The 20715-nt window shown below is 40.4% G+C and overlaps 2 protein-coding genes across 3 annotated transcripts in view; one reads left to right on the forward strand and one right to left on the reverse strand.

Annotated features, from left to right (window-relative positions):
* LOC143186537 (angiotensin-converting enzyme) overlaps positions 1-20715 on the reverse strand; it is a 349658-nt gene that overhangs the window by 106316 nt on the left and 222627 nt on the right. The gene's annotated exons all lie outside the window — the stretch shown is intronic.
* LOC143186517 (eEF1A lysine and N-terminal methyltransferase homolog) overlaps positions 1-20715 on the forward strand; it is a 131577-nt gene that overhangs the window by 11817 nt on the left and 99045 nt on the right. For both annotated transcript variants that reach the window (XM_076390199.1, XM_076390200.1), the window contains one exon: positions 11690-11906. In XM_076390199.1, coding sequence (XP_076246314.1) covers positions 11690-11906 — 217 coding nt within the window. The remainder of the gene's footprint in view (positions 1-11689; positions 11907-20715) is intronic.

Genomic DNA, 20715 nt, shown 5'->3' on the forward strand with positions numbered 1-20715 from the left:
CCCTTAAAATCCTAAGTGAAAAACATTGGGCCAGAATTAACACACACCAAAACCCGACGGTAAAAGACTGCACAATACCACTTCCAAGGAGACTGCGAAGGTTACATCCACTGGACAAATGTCCAGTGCCCCCGCCGAATAAACGAAATTATAATGTCTCACATTTTATGATTGCATGTGCTCACTTCTTGCGAGTCTGTTACAGCGAGTCTGTTACAGCGAGTCTGTTACAGTGAGCGCGCGCTTCGCCCATTCGAACCCACACGTCTAAAAGCGCAAACGCACACACGCATACACTCACAATTTCAGTCATTAAATAATTAAACACAAAAATATGAGGGAATAATAGGGAGTTAGTGAATTGGAGAACTTTTCGTAGCATTCTAACATGCTACGGACGAGAGCCGCGCTCGTCGAATCGACTACCACTCACGGACGAGAGCCGCGCTCGGGTCTGTTTCTGCTTGGAATCTCGCTCTCATTAAGATAAACGGAAAAAACGAGACTGCTAGGGTGTTTTGTTTTAACAGGTAGAGATTCGAATATTTGGAAGAGATTTGGAAGAGAATATATTTTCCGTATGTAGCACCTGTGAGAAGACAAACATTCATATACCTTAATAATTAATTACCACGAATAACAAAAATTATATCATAAGATTATATTATAATCTTATATTATAAGAATTTAGAATCTGTACAAATTGTTATAATGAAAGTTATATAAACTATTAAAAAAATGAAACATGATAACTATTAACTGTCGCGAAAAATCAAAACCCTTTTCTTAAAAAATTAAAAAAAACTTTGCTTAACTTACTTCGCGGATTCACGATACGCACCTCACGATTTCTCGTCAATGAGTGTAACTTCGCGCTTTCGATGACATCCAGAAGCGGTTCGCTTTGAAATTGTTTATGCTGATTTTTTATTGCGCCCAATTAGAGACGACTTTATTGCGAGGCGCGCCTGTTGGGTCCCTGCTATTCGCGCGATCACACATATGTGTACGCGTGTGAGTGTTTTCTCCATCTCCACCTTTACCTGGTTTCCATGCATCTCTTTTTTATAATACAGTAGAGTCTCGGTTATCCGACTCCCGGTTAATCGAGGTTCCGTATTATCCGAGGAGCTTCAACCTTTAAGGTAGGATCTCGGTTATCCGAGTTCGGTGTTCCTTATTATCCGAGGTGCTGTGAATCAAAATATGTACAGTGGTGTCCGCGAATATGGAACCGTAATTTTTTTTTGGAACCTTTCCCAGCAAGGTTTGAGACTCGAGATCACAAGCCGACCGCCGAAGACAAGGACAGAACTAGCCGTTTGTGTACTCTTTACAGAATGAATGCAGTTGTTATCGGATCTTAACGAGCGAAACAGCATTCGATTTTTCATCTCCTGATGAAAGAAAGTCCAAACATTACGTAAAATAACGAAAATACGAAAAAAATTAATTAAAACAAAGCGATTCATATCCCGACGTCGACGCGCGGCATTCTTTGCTTCTCGCCGCGCGTCAACGTTATAAAGAGCGCTGCCGCCGTTTTGTTCTTTGCCGCGAAAGAAGCCGCGGAATTCAAAGAAAAATGTCGGAGCGAAGTAAGAAAACTATAAGATTTACTGGTAAGAAGATTGACAAACAGTGCATCAGTCACCTTACAACTTTCGATACGGAAAGACAACTAAATCTGTAGAGTGTGTTCTGTGTAGCATGAGTGGAAAACGTAAACGTGTTGTTGTTTCTTTAGAAACGAAATTTAATGCACTTCAACGCTTGGATCAAGGAGAATCCCTAAAAAAGGTGGCTACTGATTTAGGTGTCGGTGAAGTTACTGTGGGTGATTGGAAGAGAAAGAAAGGGCACATTGAAAAATGGTACAATTCACGATATGCTTCGGGATGTGGTAGTGAATATAGTATGGTCAGGAAAACGATGAAAAAAGGAGAATTTGAAAAAACTTCAGAAGCTCTGTTTTTGTGGTTTACTCAAATGAGAGAAAAAGGTAGCCCAATTTCTGGGCCAATTTTACAAGCTAAAGCTTTAGAATTCCACAAGCAATTTGAGGACGAGGAAGAAGAATTTACAGCTAGCATTGGCTGGTTAGATCGGTGGAAAAAAAGATTCGGAATCAGACAATTAAACATCTGTGGGGAAAAATTATCAGCTAGCACGGAAGAAATTGCCACGTTTACAACTAAAATAAGGAGCATAATAAAGAAAGAAGATTTAAGTTTACACCAAATTTACAATTGCGATGAAACAGGTTTAAATCCTAAAATGCTCCCCTCAAAAACACTTGCAGCCAGAAACGAAAAATCCGCTCCAGGGTACAAACGAAATAAAGAAAGATTGACGATATTGGCCTGTGGAAATGCATCTGGTGAGCACAAACTTAAACTATGTGTTATTGGAAAGTCTAAAAATGCAAGAGCCTTTAAACATATCAATACAAAAAATCTACCCGTGAACTACACAAATCAAAAAAATGCATGGATGGACTCAAGTTTATTTAGAAAATGGTTTCATGAAGATTTTGTTCCCAGCACGAAACATTTTTTAAAGGAGAAAAATCTTCCCATCAAAGCACTTCTACTTTTAGATAATGCACCATCTCATCCAGATGTAAGTGAACTTGTCTGTGGTGATATCAGAGCAGCTTTTTTACCTCCGAATGTGACATCCCTTATTCAACCACTTGATCAAGGGGTACTCGAGACTTTAAAGCGAAATTATAAACGACAGCTTCTAAAGCATTTACTCAAAGATTTGGAAAATGACAAAAGTGTTGTTGAAAGCCTTAAAAAAATTAACATCAAGGATATCATTTACTGGTTGGCGGATGCATGGAATAGTGTTAAATCATCTACCATGATTAGGTCCTGGGAAAAAATGTTAGGTTCTACTAATGAAAATGACAAAGATGAACAGAAGAAAAATGATGAAACAGAAATTTTAGAAATAGCCAATAAATTTCCCGTCTCAGAGGCCCTTAATGCAAAAGATATTACAGAATGGATGAATGAAGATGAAAACCAGGAAATGACCGACAATATGATTATAAATGTTGTGAATCAACAAAAAGAAGAAAATGAAGAGGAGGAGGAGGATGAAACGTGCACAGAATCTGTGAAAAAAATATCACACAGTGATGGCCTAGCTGCTATCGAAGCAGCTCTATCTTATATTGAACAACAAGAGGATACTACATCTGCCGATATTTCCTTCTTGAGACGCCTACGGAATGTAACAGCAAAAAAGAGAAAAGGTACAATAAAACAAAAAAAGATAACCTCATTTTTTTCGAAAATTGAACATAAAGAGTAAAAACGTGTAAATAGATTTTTTTAAGGCAGTTAAGGAGGAGTGACAACTTAATCAATCAAAAAATTTAAGTAAACCTATGATTTTCATACGTCCCAACGTGTCACCCCCCTCTTAATTAAACTTTCACTCAATTAAACAATTAATTAAATTTAAATATATGTGCAATATTATTCTACCAAAACGTTTTTGTAGTTTTATTATACGATTTATCAACTCCCATTAACCCTTCCGTATTATCCGAGTTTTCGATTATCCGAGGTAGGCTCGGTCCACATCACCTCAGATAACCGAGACTCTACTGTATTACATAAAATCCATATAACACATTCTTTTCATATTTCAAACTATTTGCACTTTCGAACCATATATATCATGCACATACATATTAAAAAAACCACGTTGTTTCCGTCGAGGTTCTGGTGTAAGTGCCGTGGGGTTCGTATATTACATTAACCCTATAGTTTTTTGGTGGATTTCGACTCAAATAATCTACATGCTCAATACATTTACCTTTACGGTATTCTAATTCAAAATCAAAATCCTGTAGAAATATCCACCATCGAGCGACTCGCGGCAAAAGATCGCGCTTATTCTTCGTAACTTTTATAGCATTACAATCAGTCACTAGTTTAAACTTAATCCCCAACAAATATACACGAAAATACTTTATTGCATTTACTATTGCAAGCGTCTCTAAGTCATACGAATTATATCTTGATTCTTCCGGTGTAGTGCGTCGACTAAAATACGCAATTACCCGCAACTGTCCATCTACTCTTTGAAACAATATCGCGCCATACCCAATCGAACTAGCGTCCGTATGAAGTTCAGTTTCTCTATTGTGGTCAAAAACAGTTAAAAGGGGTTTCTCACTAAGTTTTTCTATAATACATATACCGTCGCGCCTGATCCTGTTCCTTGTTCCTGTTCTGAACCACGGCTCCGAACTCTTCGTCAGCTTTGTAATGCAAGCAGTACGGGTAGCAAATTCAGGTATAAACTTTTTAAAATATCTCGTCAATATTCAAAGAAAATCCAGCTATTAAAAGAGCATTCAAGACTTCTTGTAAATATTTCAATCCCTCCTCTATCGTCTCAGGTATTAAAATATCATCAATGTATACCAACGCTATAGTATTTCTTAATGACCCCAAAGCTTTGTTAATTGCCCGTTGAAAAACAACTGGGGTATTTGCTAAACCAAACGGCATACGCAAAAGCTCAAAATGACCTTCCGGAGTCACAAAAGCAGTTTTTTCACTCGAGTCTGCCGCTAGCGGAATTTGATAAAACTCGGATGCCATATCTAATATAACAAAATATTTACCCTTGCCTAAACGATCGAATTGATCTTCAATCAACTGTAGCGGGTATCGATCTTTAATCGTTATTTTATTCAACACCCTATAGTCCACGCACATGTGAATTATATTATTGCGTAATAACTCATCTATTATCATGCGTACCTTCTCACGTTCAATAAAAGACAACCTATAAGGTCTATAATTTATTACCTTATCATTCTGAGTTACTATTTTCGTTTCTGCAGTATTTATACTTTTAACATTATTAGTTTCAGTAAACATATGACTGTACTTATCGAGTGACTGTGTTAGTGGCTCTCGTGCTTCTTCGACACCACAGATGATTGTGTTGCACACTGGATCAGCTTCTCTCTCCTTCAGTGCAGCTTCCGGATTGCGCACTAGCCTGGTACCTTCTGCATCCGATACCATTTGCAGGTTTCCCTCAACTAGAGCATTTCTTCCAATAATGACGTCATAAAAGGAGTCGATGTCCTTCACAACATAGAAGTCTAACTCTGTTGAGGTCCCTTCGATTTGCACCATCGTTGTTGTACTACCAACAGTAGTCAAAAAAGTATCCCCTATTCCTTTTATAGGGGTGCTGCACAGATCAATTTCATAATTTGCCGCTCGTGCCGTCCGCTCCTTGATCCATGAGCATTCTGCCCCACTGTCCAACAAACAGTGAACAAGCTTCTGATTTAATATGATTGGTGTTAGTTTGCAAGAAACTCTTCGGCAAGTATTAATCTCGGTTAGCTTGTTGTTAGTAGCTAGTTGATTGGATCGCCGTTTAAACCAGCATTTCACTTCCTCGTGTCCCATTTTTTTGCAATACGTGCAACTAGCAACCCTTCTAGGTGAATCCGAAGTCGGTTCCAGTCGTCGCCTCTTTGGACAATCAACTTGCACATGTCCCTCTTGTTTGCAATTATAACATCGCTTTTTATGTTCGCGACGCTTAAAATTCCGATTATCGGCACGAGTCAGATTTTTCTCCTCCTTCTCCTTGACGAAGTGAGAGATTTCCGATAAAAGGTCTGCGGTGGTATCGTACCGCGCATTCATTAAAGACTGTCGCACCGTAGCATCTATGACATGTCCAATCACCAGACTGATTAATTGTTGCTGAGTGAAATTTATTTGCGTCTGCCCATAGTATCTTAGCTTATTCCGTGCATATTCAGAGTACGTCGTCGCATCATCGCTGGTATAATTAACCGCTCGCACCAAACATTCGCAAAGTTTATCTTTAGAGACAAACACCACACATAGGTCCTGCCTAAATTTTTCCCACGTTCTAGGATTTCCTTCCCACATTTGGTACCACTTCTTAGCGGGACCAGTTAGAGCATGAGTCGCGAGGCTAAGTCGTTGCGACTGGGACAATTTGGCTGTGATTTCCTCCACTATGTCACACCATTTTTTCGCGCCCTCACCAAAATCATTGCCACGAAATTCAGACACAACATCCACAATGGGAGCAGGGCCCAGTATCCGAGGTACTAGGCGTCGAATTACTTGTAACCCTATCCATGAACTGACGGAAAAGGTTTTCAAAAGAAGGGGCAGCTGTATTAGCGCCTTCCTTCTTCCTCTAATGTCCACAAAATGTCTAATCCTATGTACCGAGTGTCACGGCACACCACTACTAATAAGTGTCACAAAGCACAGAATCAGTCGCGATTATCTCGCGGTTATCACGCAGTAACGTGCAGACACGTTCACAATACGAAAGTCAGGACGTACTAGCACGTTACGTTCAATCCCACTTCTGATATTAGAAAAACCACGTTGTTTCCGTCGAGGATCTGGGGTAAGCACCGTGGGGTTCATCACAGTCCTCTTACCAAAAGGCATAACCTTCCCCACTTCGTGGCCAGATCCTTTAGGAAGAATATTCTTATTCTTTAGCAATACAACGTCGGGCCGCTTGCCTTCTCCAAACACTCGCTCTTCTTCCAAAGTCACACGACACCCGATAACTGGGACGCCCAACGTAGCCATCAGCCATCGGTCACCAACGGGACTGTTTAGTCTCATGCACCCTCAATCAGCCACACGTAAACTAAGACCCTATCATAATTTACCTAAAAGCTAATCACCATTCGGCCATCCGTCCCAAACTCTTTCCTAAAAATGCGTTGACGCTAACATACATGTGAGAATTCCATTACAGTAGAGTTTTAATTATGATTTAAACAGTGAAACAATAAACAGTCGTTCGCTGAAGAAAATGAAGCTAGTTAGTAAAAGAATGTTTGAAATTTGAATCTCGTGGTATTTTGGATGATCGAGGTGTAGCGCACATCTGCACCTACACAGGAAAACATTTGGCGTGCAAATTGTGACAGGGTTTAGGACGCCAGTAACAATGGAAAGCTATTTTTGAGAAAGCCAAGTAACTCTCTCTTTTATAAGCATGTTGTCGTCAAGTTTCGTTTTAGGCCTCAATAGCTAATACAGACATCATAAACCCCAGAATTTCTGAAAGGCCCAACGGTGCTGGGTCCGCGAGAGCGAGGCCGGCGGTGGACGCCGAGGTCAACCGCGCCGTCGAGCGAGGGCCTAAAGGAAATTCCGATGAGTCATCGGGGTTTTCCCTGGGGGTGCCTTCCCCCAAGTTGTCACGCGCTTGTTCTTAGATTAAGCTTACGAATTAAGAAAATAGAGGGTGCGGAAGTAAATCGGTGAGCCGGCTGATTGGTCAGCACTCGCGTGCGAAACAAAAAAAGAGGGCGCAAGTTTTCCGCGCGCAGTTTTCGAGCGAGCAAGAAGTGCGGCCAACGACAGTTGACTCAAGCACTTCCGACTATAACTATCGAGAAAATAAATAAACTGTTAGAACAGCACCTAAAGAGGTTATTATCATAAACATATACGGCAACTAAGATTAAATTTTGGTATATAAAGAAAGAAATTTATTGAAACCATACCTACGTGATTCGATGCACAGAATATATGGTATATGGTTTTGATTGATTGATTGGTTGATTTGTTTCGGTAGAAGTCCTTGCCTCATATTGTCGCTGATGAAAACAATCCGTCTAAATTGTCCATTTCACTAAGCAGAAGTAAAACACTAGTCATCCAGATAAGTCATTATGGCATTATCGTAACTTGTAAAATTCCTAAAAAGTACTAATTTTTTCATGCGTATATGTTCGAATAACTCAGTCGCTTGTACCTTTTAATGAATATAAATGTTTTAATAGAAAAGAGTTATACATTTGTTACAGTGACATAATTTTTGGTATAACTGCGCCTCCATGCTCTCTCTCTCACACTTTTTACACAGCTAGGCCTTCCCACACAGTCATTTGGCATACATCACCACAAACACACACACAGACAGACAGAAAACAAACTCACATTCTGACAGTATAACTTTTTAACGGATAAATGCCCAGAGTAATGAGTGGTACATTCTTGGACTTAACTCATCGAATACTATTAGATGATAGAAAAAGTTAATTTTTCGTGCTCCAGAGTGAAATTTACACTAGTGTAGTAACCGGCGACGATTTCGCCGCATTAAATTCTGAAAATTAGTTGTATCGTTAATCTTTTTCAGTAATAATATGATTTCTAATAGTGTTAAGAGTAAAATAGGTGATAGTATAGATATGTACAGTTGACAGAAATCCTAACCTAAATTCTGTCTTAATCTCAATACTTTAATTCAAACGATCGCATCAGCGATACATTACACGTATGCGCCTAAGCATCAGTACTCTAAAATCGACGCATACGTACAACATCAGGACTTCATTCAAGCAGCATCGTATTGTGTGTTTCTTCACATTTGTTCACGACAAAATGACGACACGACAGGCCTATCAGACGACAAGTTTCTCTGCGCAAGCGCAGATGCTATCATACGCATGTGCCAGACATTGGGACCTGTGCTGCCAGACTGAGGACGCAAATCTTGAGAATTATCCCCTCCACTACGCATACTAACGCACGGGCCGCGTATCCGTGAGCTCGGCACTTCGGGCAGCTTCGAACAGCTTCGGACAACTTCGGGCAGCTTCGAGAGGTCGAGAGAGAAGGTGGATCGTGATGCGCACTCTCTCATTCTTTGAAATGTTTAAATCCCAATCGCTAGCAAGCGGCAAGCGGCACGCACCTTGCGCGAGCTTTCCGATTGCCTGGATATTTTCAGTTTGCAACTCAGAAAAGTATTCTAATGAAAAAAAATTTCGAAAATTTTTTTCTGCAGAAAAACTCATTTTAAGACCCCCTGATTACGCTTTAACTAATAAAAAAAGAGCTTTTTTTAAAAACCGCATATGTTTATTAACCCAATTGCATTCAAACGACTGAATGAATTTCAATGAAACTTTATATCTAAATTTTATATTCACATCTCAAGATCTTATTAGATTTAGAGCAAAATCGATGCATGGATTATGATACTTACCTCTTATAATTATATTTATATTACACATATATTTTTTACTATTAGGTGGGAAGATAAAGATCTTCGTTTGTAAAGTTAACGTAACGCGATTTAGTCTGGAAAACACTGCTCTTATCGAATTAATCCTTTCTAGTTCAGAATTAATTGCACTTCAAAATTCAAGATTATCACAAAATAAATACTCTGATACTGAAAATTCGTCAAATGTATTAGACTAAAAGTCCACTCTTGACCAGTAACGTGCACGTTGTCACAACCTTCAATATAAAATATTTATATTGGTAATTATTTAAAATAAGAGCCTCCTCACCGATTTCTTTGAATCTTTTTTATATCATGTATCTTCAGACGTGGAGTAATTTTTCTAAATGAAATTATTGTCGCTCTCTTCTCGTTTTCGAGATAAAAATTTTTATATGCTTAAAAATTATGGTGGCAGGCCGAGGGTAGGTAGGAAAAATGGAGTTTGAGTTGGGTTAGAGCTAGGGCCAGTGAAAGATATGGTTCGAGTTGGTTAGAGCTAGGGCCAGGAAAAAAGATGTTTCGGGTTGGTTAGAGCTAGGGCCAGGAAAAGAGATGTTTCGAGCTGGTTAAAGCTAGGACCGGGAAAAGAGATATTTGGAGTTAGTTAGAGCTAGGACCGGGAAAAGAGATACTTTGAGTTGTGTTACGTCCCCGTAACTTTTGACAGTAGTTACTAGAGCCTATATGTATATAGATATAAGCACAATTTTATTTCCGGTTCGGTTCCAAAAGGTCTTAACGGAAACACTCTCGCGCGACTGAGTTCGAATTCTTTCGTGGCCCTAGCTCTAACCCAACTCAAAGTATTTCTTTTCCCGGTCCTAGTTCTAACCAACTCGAAACATCTCTTTTCCTGGCCCTAGCTCTAACCAACTCGAAACATCTTTTTTCCCGGTCCTAGCTCTAACCAACCTAGCTCTAAACAAGCAGTGTTTACCAGACTAAATCGCGTTACGTTAACTTTACAAATGAAAATCTTTATCTTCCCACCTAATAGTAAAAAATATATGTGTAATATAAATATAATTATAAGAGGTAAGTATCATAATCCATGCACCGATTTTGCTCTAAATCTAATAAGATCTTGAGATGTGAATATAAAATTTAGATATAAAGTTTCATTGAAATTCATTCAGTCGTTTGAATGCAATTGGGTTAATAAACATATGCGGATTTTAAAAAAAAAGCTCTTTTTTTATTAGTTAAAGCGTAATCAGGGGGTCTTAAAATGAGTTTTTCTGCAGAAAAAATTCTTGAAATTTTTTTTCATTAGAATACTTTTCTAAGTTGGAAACTGAAAATATCCAGGCAATCGGAAAGCTCGCGCAGGGTGCGTGCCGCTTGCCGCTTGCTAGCGATTGGGATTTAAACATTTCAAAGAATGAGAGAGTGCGCATCACGATCCACCTTCTCTCTCGACCTCTCGAAGCTGCTCGAAGTTGTCCGAAGCTGTTCGAAGCTGCCCGAAATACCGAGCTCACGGATACGCGGCCCGTGCGTTAGTATGCGTAGTGGAGGGGGTAATTCTCAGGATTTGCGTCCTCAGTCTGGCAGCACAGATTGGGACTTATTAGCTAGCAGTGAATATTCTGGGACAGTCCCGAACATGCATGCGCGAATGACACCTCCTCCGATGAAGGAAACCACTGGGTCCGGAGAAAGGAGGCAATCTCCAAATATAAATACGGCGTCGCTAGCGACAAGAAAGGCTTAGAGGTCAAATTCAAGATTCTGATGCTAACCTAAAACACGAGTCCCACTGATCTTAATCGAACCGAGGCATCCATATTGACTTTAATTCTCTGCCATCTGCGTAAATCAGAACTCATAAGTGATCTCAAACGAAAAGTATTCTGTCGATAAATAAACTTTGATAGTTATCAACTCAGTTCAGTGAAGTGACAACTAGATCCACTTTTCTTTCTCTATTACTTAAAAAGGCTAAATTGATTATAATATACTGTGATTGATTATAATTATATACTACATACAGTATAAGTTTAGATATTAAGTGTATAGCTTTCAATATCAATAAATCTTTTTATATATTAATATAAGAGAAATTCTAACATGCCACACGAATCCTGTTTCCTGTTCACAGGTAAGCTGCTTTATCTGTGAATATTCTATGTAGGATGAGTTGGGTCATTACATTAGAGTTCAAATACCGTGTAACGGTACTGTTTACGAGCCAGGAAATCGGTAACATCGCAACTTAAAACGCACGTATTGTGTCTCATTAAGATTGTTGCCCATAACAAGTTCTATACGCTTAAAAATTATACATGTTATATTTGAATTCTTATGCTGAGAAAATCACACTCGCTTACGCATTTTCTGGTAAAGAAACCGAGGCATGGAATTTCTTGTACGTCTATAATGCGAGAACATTTTTTCGTAATCCTAATTTGAATTTCGTATAGTGGAGACTTATTCTAGAAATATGGCAAAAGAAGTGTGAATGACGAATAATTGCGTAGCATTGCATAGGAAGGCTATTATAGAACAGAATTAGTATAATTAATTTGTAGATGGCGCATAGAAATATTTTTTAATTAGTTTTTGTAGAACGATATGCTAATAAATATGTATCCACTATTACTTACAGATGTATTACCAATATCGATACCTCACATATTGTCATCAAACAGATGCATGATATTAATGCATCTGTAAGACCAGATTTAATTTTTAAGCAAATGGATGCCACACAAATGACGTATGCAAATGAAAGTTTTAGTGTGGTTTTGGACAAAGGTACTCTCGATGCTCTTATGCCAGATACTAAAGAAGGAACAATGTCTACAGTGAATAGATATTTTAAGGTGAGTTTACGTAGAGTGTATAGTAAATAGAGCTGTATTATGTCCTGATCTGCGCGCGAAGTTTACTCCAAGCCGTGGAAACACCTATGTAGTTCCATAGATACACATTGACTACGGTTACCTCTACATAGTAGAGAACTGCAATAGTTCAAGTGTAGATCAATCTGTCGAATAAGGACTTTTTCACCAATTTCGATGATCTTGAAATTTGTTATAAAGGGCGATGTTTTGAGCAACTTTTTCTTTTGGAAAAGAAAAACCTTAGTTTCGGGAATAATCTCAAAAAAACTTTCGATATTATAGAATCGTACTCTGCATATACAGTATGTCCCACGAAATCCTGGACAGTCGATTATTTGGTAACCTATTAAAGATACGAAAAAAGGTTTTATATGAAATTGAATGACAAGAGGGGGCTGATTTATTGGCCGTAACATTTTTTTTTCTCATTATTGTTTACAGAGATATGAAAGTTAAGTTTGGTTTTTTAAATGGGATTATATATTTTTTGTTTGATCAATAGATAGTACGTTTCAAGACGAATTCAGCAAACATTAATGTATACACCTTTTTTCAAATAGTTTTTAAGATATTACGCGTAAAAGTTTACTGATTTTCGGTACAAGAAAATCTGCGAGACCAGGAAGCACAGTAGGAGGTCTCGATTCTCGACCACACTTAAAATGCTACGGGTTAAACCGTGCCTCTTGAAATTGATACGCAGGCATCCCAGCGCTGGTTCATCGCGTCGTCCTGAAGATAAAGATTTGTGCTGCTACCACTTTCGATTTGGGGAGCGCGCGACGAAATGTCGCGAACCGTGTAAATGGATCTCGGGAAACGAGAAAAGCCGTCCGTGAACGCGGCACTCGACGACGGTTTAAATTCACGCCGCATTTTCGTGAAAGACAGACGTTCAAAACTGTCATTCCTTATAGACACAGGCGCCGATCTGTGTGTATACCCGCGGAGATTATTGCGTGAATCGCCTCCAAAAAGTGTGTATGAACTATTCACGGCAAATGGCACGTGCATCGCAACGTATGGCACGATCGCGGTCGATTTAGACTTTGGGCTTCGACGAAGTTTTACGTGGTCCTTCGTGATAGCCGACGTGAACTCCCCTATAATCGGCGTAGATTTTTTGTGCCATTATGGGTTATTGGTGGATCCGCGGAATAAACAATTAGTCGATTCCATCACGAAACTGACAAAAAACGGCTGTGGCGTAAGTGCTGAGGTTACCGCGATCAAAACAGTGTTTGGTGATTCGGTGTACCACAAACTATTGGCCGAGTACCCCGAATTAACCCGTCCTCCAGTTTTTCGGAGAGAATTGATCAAACACAAGGTGCAGCACTACATAAAAACAACACCTGGACCACCAGTATGCAGCAAACCTCGACGTCTCGCTCCAGATCGCCTCAAAACGGTGAAAGCGGAATTCGAGCTTATGCTGCAGCAAGGAGTCATAAGGACATCAAGGAGCCCATGGTCTTCCCCCTTGCACGTTGTGCCAAAAAAGGATGGAAGTCTGCGACCGTGTGGAGATTACAGGGCGCTTAACGCTAGAACGGTGCCGGATAAGTATTCTCCGCCACACATAGAAGATTTTGCGCAACGACTATATGAGAAAAAGGTATTTTCGAAGATCGATTGGGTGCGCGCTTACCACCAAATACCGATAGCGCCAGAAGACGTAGAAAAAACAGCAATTACAACCCCTTTTGGTCTCTTTGAGGCGGTTAATACAATGTTTGGGTTACGCAATGCTGCTCAGACATGCCAGCGTTTCGTAGACGAAATCACGCGCGGTTTAGATTTCGTTTATGCGTATATTGACGATTTTTTAATAGCATCGAAAAACGAAGAGCAGCATGCGAAGCATTTAGGCATTTTATTCAAACGCCTACAAGATTACGGAGTGGTAATTAATCCCGCGAAATGTATTTTCGGAGTTAGGGAGATTACATTCTTGGGGTACGTAGTTAATGAATTTGGTGTCAAACCGCTACCGGAGCGAATTGATGCTATTGTTAATTACCCGAAACCAGGAACGATTAAAGAGTTAAGGAGGTTTTTAGGAATGTTTAATTTCTACCGCCGATTTATTCCTGGCGCAGCGAAAATATTGTACCCTCTGAATAATCTTCTCAAAGGCACAAAAAGGGGAAATACCGCAGTTACTCTTAATGAAGAAGCGGTACATGCGTTTTCGGCTGCAAAATCCGCCCTTATTAATTCGACGATGCTTGCGCATCCGATACCTGGCGCACCGATAGGGATTGTCGTGGATGCTTCGGACTATGCAATGGGAGCGGCATTGCAGCAGCAGGTAGGCGATGCTTGGCAACCGTTAGGGTTTTTCACAAAGACTCTTTCTTCAACACAGTGAAAATATAGTGCATATGATCGCGAATTATTAGCGGTATATAGTGCTGTAAAGCGTTTTCGGTACGCTGTCGAAGGAAGAGACTTTGTGATTTTTACTGACCATAAACCGCTGATTTTTGCGTTTAACCAGAGTCTCGAAAAGTGTTCACCACGTCAATTCCGGTACCTAGACTTTATTAGTCAGTTTACTACGGATATTCGTCATATAAAGGGGTTAGAAAATTCGGTTGCCGACGCGTTATCGCGGATAGAGCCCATATCTAAAGCAGCTGATCATTCAACTTTAGCAGATATGCAGCGAGATGATGTAGAATTGCAACAGATTCTATCATCTCGATCCAGCGCGTTGCAACTTCGAAAGATACGATTTCCGGAAAGCGATATAGATATTTATTGCGACGTGACGCGAGACGCGGTACGACCGTTCGTGCCAAGAACTTTACGTCGTCGAATATTTAATTCGTTGCATAATTTGTCTCATCCGGGAATCAGGGCCACTCAGAAGTTAATTGCTGAGCGTGTTGTTTGGCCAGCAATTAATAAGGACGTACGAACGTGGGCACGTTCATGCTTATCATGTCAGCGATCGACAATTTCTCGGCATGTTAATGCACCGATAGGCAATTTTGGGAACTTTGCTGGACGATTCGAACATGTCCACATGGACATTGTGGTGATGTAGTTTTCCCAAGGTTATAGGTATTGTCTGACGTGCATTGACAGATTCACTCGTTGGCCGGAAGCTACACCTATAGCTGACATGGAGGCATCGACGGTTGCTTCAACTTTTATCTCGACTTGGGTTGCTCGTTTTGGCGTGCCGTTGAGAATTACAACTGATCAAGGACGCGAATTCGAATCCCAGTTATTCAAGGAATTGTGTAGATTGCTTGGTACGAAATACGTACATACAACAGCGTATCACCCCCAGGCAAATGGCATGGTGGAAAGATTTCATCGCCAAATGAAATGCGCAATCAAGTGTCATAATACCGGCAATTGGGTCGAGATTTTACCCATTGTCCTCTTAGGTATACGTACAGCTATTAAAGCCGATTTAAATGCAACCTCGGCCGAATTAGTATATGCCACTAATGTTCGTTTGCCTGCGGAATTTTTCTTAGCAAGCAATCATAATCCTAATTCAGATTTTGTTTTGCGTTTAAAGCGACACTTTGACAAGGTAAAACCACAACCTGTCAAGCGACACGGTTCAGGAAAATCGTTTATTTTTAAAGAATTGTTTTCGACACCTTATGTGTTTGTACGTCATGACGCGGTAAAAAGCCCTGCACAAACGCCATATGACGGACCGTATAGAGTCGTACAAAGAGAGGAAAAGAGTTTTTTAGTTGATATACGGGGCAAGCACATAAGAATTAATATTGACCGTCTGAAACTTGCTTTCATCATCCCTGAAGATTTGGAGGAACAGGTTGATGAAGGCGAGGTAGTCATTCAAAAGGAAACTGTCGTAAGGGAGAATCGTAATACAGATCGATCTCTACCGAATGTAGATCGACCTCCACCGAGCGAGGTTCAGAGAGAACGCAACCGTTTTTCGACGCGTTCTGGAAGAATTGTGCGTTTTCCAGATCGCTATCAAGCGGGTTTTAGTTAGGTTAGAGTAAAATAGTTTTATATAGTAGATTTAGGTGTAGTTCGTAAATTAGTTCTAGTATAGAGTTATTATGATGTTTGGCTGGAGTGGCGCGTTCTCGAGCATGTTCGAGAAGTATTTCCTATGTATTATTAGTACGATTCAGTATAGTAACTAGTATGTACTTTCTTCTGACGCATCTTTTGTTTTGTTTGTTTCTATTGCGAGCGTTGTCACTAGTGAGGGGGTACTGTGGGGGTACCTGTGAATAGCGTAGCGGAAAAATTTGTGCATCGTCGCAGGCAATGGTCACATTTGCCAAGCAGATGTTTTATGACTTTTGGCGATCGACCTTCGAACGGGATTTCCCAGAGCCTGCGAAGCGTTGGGTTTTTCCAACTTCGCGTTGTCGCTAAGGGCTACCATTACTCCCACCAGTACGCCTTTTTAGAAATTTGACCTGGTCATGCAGGGTGAAGGGAAAAGCGAATCGTGTTGTCGAAGAGTTGAACTTGAGGATTGACTTGAGCAACACGTCTTGCAAGTCTCACATTTTTACGCGACTTAAATAAATCCATTTTGTTGATTTTTAAGTCCGTGCTTTATTTTTCCTGACACGAATATTCCCACATATATAATCCATGAATTCACTACCGCTGTGTTCAGGCAAAGTTCAAATATAATTTTTTTATACCATTTTACTGATTTTTGTAGAGGACTGCAATATGCAGCCATTTGATCGGAGATATCTACAGAAGACTTCCCTTCATTATAATTCACAATAACCTTCGGTTTTCTAACAATATTCCCCCTTTTCTGCACAGCCGCGTATACGCCCCACGCGGCAGAGAACGTGTTAATCCTCAATTCAAGTTAACAAATAATTATCAATAAACTAACAGTGTATTTCCTCAAAAATAGCAGGCCAAACTCGTCCGTATCGTAAACCTAGTCTACCAGATGTCACACAACTATGATCGTTTTAACATATATATTTTCCTATGAAGTGCGAAGATAAAGATTTTCATTTGGAAATGTAACGCAACGTAATTTAGTCTAGAAAACACTACTCTTATCGAATTAACCCTTTCTGATTCAGAATTAATTGCACTTCAGAATTCAAGATTATCACAAAATAAATACTCTGATATTAAAAATTAGTCAAATGTATTAAAATAAGAGTCCACTCTTGGCCAGTAACGTGCACGTTGTCACAACCTTCAATATAAAATATTTATATTAACCAAAGGAACATAAGTTACACGAAAGAAAGCTTAATATATAAAAACGTTTACATGAGTACAATGATAATATTAAAAAATGGCAAAGAAAAGCAGTAAATATATGCATTTCGAATGCCATGACTCACGGGTCGTTACACTGATCTATTCGAAAAGTACGATGCTGCGCGATTCGCGATCGCGTTTCTTTTGTTTCACGTGGTGAAGCATCCAGTGGAATAATCGCGCTACGTGACAGTTAACGGTTAGATCACATCAATGACTAATCGTTACGCGTTTAATAGTTTCTGACATTTGTCGTACTTATCAGATAAGTAGAACTTTATATAGATTAATTTTGAAGTTTCCCTCTAATTCCCCTTTTCTGCAAATTAGAGCTTGCTTTTCTTGCGTGTACATACATTTATTAGCTTGCATATTTCTACTATTTTTCGGTGAGATGGATACATTCGAGAAACCTAGTTGAAGCAATTCACGTATTTTCCGTGGTTTGTCGTCCGTTAAAAAGCATACCGAATCTGCGAGACGTCAATACTGTTTGTCCGAAAAAAATTCGCCAGTATGTATGGATGCTAAGGAGTGAAGAAAAAAGACTTTTATGCCTCAATTGCTTGATATCAAAGATTTCAAGCCTTGGTTGCATAAAGTCCTTGAGGATCCTTTTTCATGTTTTTGTTCGGATTGTAGAAAATCCTTTGCTTGCGGTATATTGCAAATTAGACATTACGTCGATTCTAAATATTGTTATTTCTAAGTATTTGTCCTCGATATGTTTTTTTTTCAATGAGTATGACATTTTTTTTTTAAATGGAAAACAAGCAACTTTAAAAAAAATTTTTGCATCGACTTTAAAAATATGCATAGACCGAAAAAAGTTTTTTCTGGCAAATCCAATAAAGTCCTCTTATAGAGCAAACCTTTCTCTTTAATTTGGTGTGACCACGCAGCTGCGTGGCGTGGAACGTGGTGTAGGAGCCGCTGCTCCTTCTACGCGGTCGGGTGGGGAGTCGCGCTCCTCGCTTAGTCGCTCAGGTCGGGAGTCGTAGCTCCCCGACTAGGCGGTCGCTGTCGGTTGGGGAACGTATGTCCCAACGGCGGTGTCAGCGGATGTTGGGAGCCGCTGCTCCACTCGGTATCTACGATACGCAGGGGAGTAGGATCATCGGGATCGGAGTCTGTGAGTGGTGCTACAGGCCACGGCAGCTACGCTACCCATCGACCTTGGCCGAAGGGACTGTCGCCTGTGTCCACTGGGCTACGCCACGAGCGAGACACACATAACCAAAGTTGATGACGCGGAGAGATCACTCTTCCGTCGAGGATCACGATTGTTACCACAAGGAGCGGTTAAGACACCACCTCCAAAAGTCCGTTGGAGGACTGAGGACAGTCGGTTACAAAAAGAGAGAACCAGCTTGTGCGCTATCACGGGATCGCTCGCTGTGTACAAGCTTGGTGGCTGGAACGCTCTCTCTACCGATCTGGTTTGCCTGCTTTATATTCCCGCGGTGTCGCGATTTTACTCGCGGGAGATTCCGCGGTGGCCGCCTCGCAGCCACGGTCTGAACTATGTCCGCTTGAGGCGGTCTCGAGTGGGGAGTTCGTGGTCTCCCTCTTACTCGTTACATTGGTTTTGTTTTATTTCATCGTATAACTTTTAGAAATCGAGTTATTCGCGATCATATGAAAAAAGGTACTTGTCACTTTGAACGCCTGTAACTTGTGAACGCACGATCGTTGAGATATGGTAATGAGTGTTTCGGAAAGCTGAGAAACTTTCCTTTAAAAACTTGTAGTTGTCAATTTGATTCGATCTCTGTTTTTATCATTGTCAATTCTGTTGGGACCTGATACGAGATCGGGACGAGCCTGCGCTGTCGCGCGACTGCAGCGCGACCGATCGGGGTGGTGACCGGTATGATGAGTGCAGTGTGTGTGTACGATGACCGATCGACGCATAGGTATTCTTAGTGTTCTTAGTATTAAGTTACTCTGTTCAATAAAAGGTATTTATTAGAGTAAACGATGTGCAGCTTAATCCTCTCTAAGGACCTAACAAATTCATTTCAAAATGACCTAAAAATTTGCATATTTGTTACTTTTCACAAAACATGATGCCACTTCAAGAAAAATCATGGAATCATTTAAGTGTCTACGTTTTCTTCAAGTTAAATATATGCACAAGTGCTGTGCAAACGGCCGAAACGATCAAATTATTTTTACCCTATGTCCTCAATGGTGAAATGTGCAATACGATGTGAAAAGTTGAAGGATCGCATGTTTTACTTTATGTTTCCTCTTCGAAGTGACTTTTTCCATTTTGGTTCTTAGTTTAACGTTGTTTTTGACAAAAAAAAAGCTTTGAACAAGGTAGAAAAAACAGTTTTGTCCATTTTCTTCGAAATGACAACTGCTCAATGCGGAAGTTGCATAGAGTCGGTGCTTTCATGGACTGACAGAAAACTGTGGTTCGTTTGAATGATCGGATGTCGAAAAAATGCGCGAAATGATCCTCGTTGCTGATGTTTGCGAGCCGCAGATTAATAAGACGAAAGATGAGTCCGAGTGAGGATATTCGTATGTGTAAGTGTCTGTTCTTTAATAATGGGTATTGCCCCCTCTCTGTTAAATAACTTCTGTCAGTCGGTTATGCATGCCAATGCATCTCCGAATAACAACTTGCGTTGCTAAATTTGGCCGATTCCTCTAAATTTGACAACACTGGGTATTTCTGTCACAAACGGCGCCTGAGAATGTCCCAAACATGTTCGATGGGATTTAAGTCTGGGCTCATTGGTGGATGCTCGAGAACTCTTATTCGGTTATTCTGTAGAAATTGTTGCGTATGACGTGCAACATGCGGCTTTCTATTATCCTGCATAAGCAAGAAACTTTTGCTTCTCCGTTGACGTAAAGGGATCACAACCGGGCGTAAAATCTTGTCCATGTATCGCACAGCGGTTAAACCACCACATGGGAGAATCACTAGTGGTGTACGTGAATACCGAGATACTACTGTCCAAAACATAATCGATCCACTGTGGAATGCAGTGACCGGCCTTGTATAGTTGGGATTGTGACGTTCACCACGACGACGCTAAACTTGGATCCGTCGATTGTTTCCATGGAGACAGAATAGAGACTCGTCAGTGAAAAGGACATTTGACCATTGACTCTGACTCCAATGTACGTAACGACGAGCATATACTAAACGCTGTCGTTTGTGTTTTGGATTCAACATCGGGACTCGCATTGGACTCCTCGGACGCAAGCCAACCTCTTTTAATCTATTTCTGACGGTTCTGTCAGAGATTAAGCGTGGCGGATTCCATGTGCGGTTTGAAAGCTGCGCAGCAATAACGCATGAAATGAGATAAAACAAAAGTTCCCAAAGAGCTCGTCGAACAATTGCCCTGTCGTCTCGGGAACTTGTCGCACGTCTGCGTTCTTGTCCTGATCTGCGCGAGTAGTGTTGAATCTCACGAAATCGAGCATAAATACGACTTGCAGTTGACTGACTTGCACCGGAACTATAGGCAACATGTTGCTGACTGTGGCCCTCCTCCAACAGAGT

This window comes from Calliopsis andreniformis, unplaced genomic scaffold (assembly GCF_051401765.1).
Source record: "Calliopsis andreniformis isolate RMS-2024a unplaced genomic scaffold, iyCalAndr_principal scaffold0001, whole genome shotgun sequence".
Lineage (NCBI taxonomy): Eukaryota > Metazoa > Arthropoda > Insecta > Hymenoptera > Andrenidae > Calliopsis > Calliopsis andreniformis.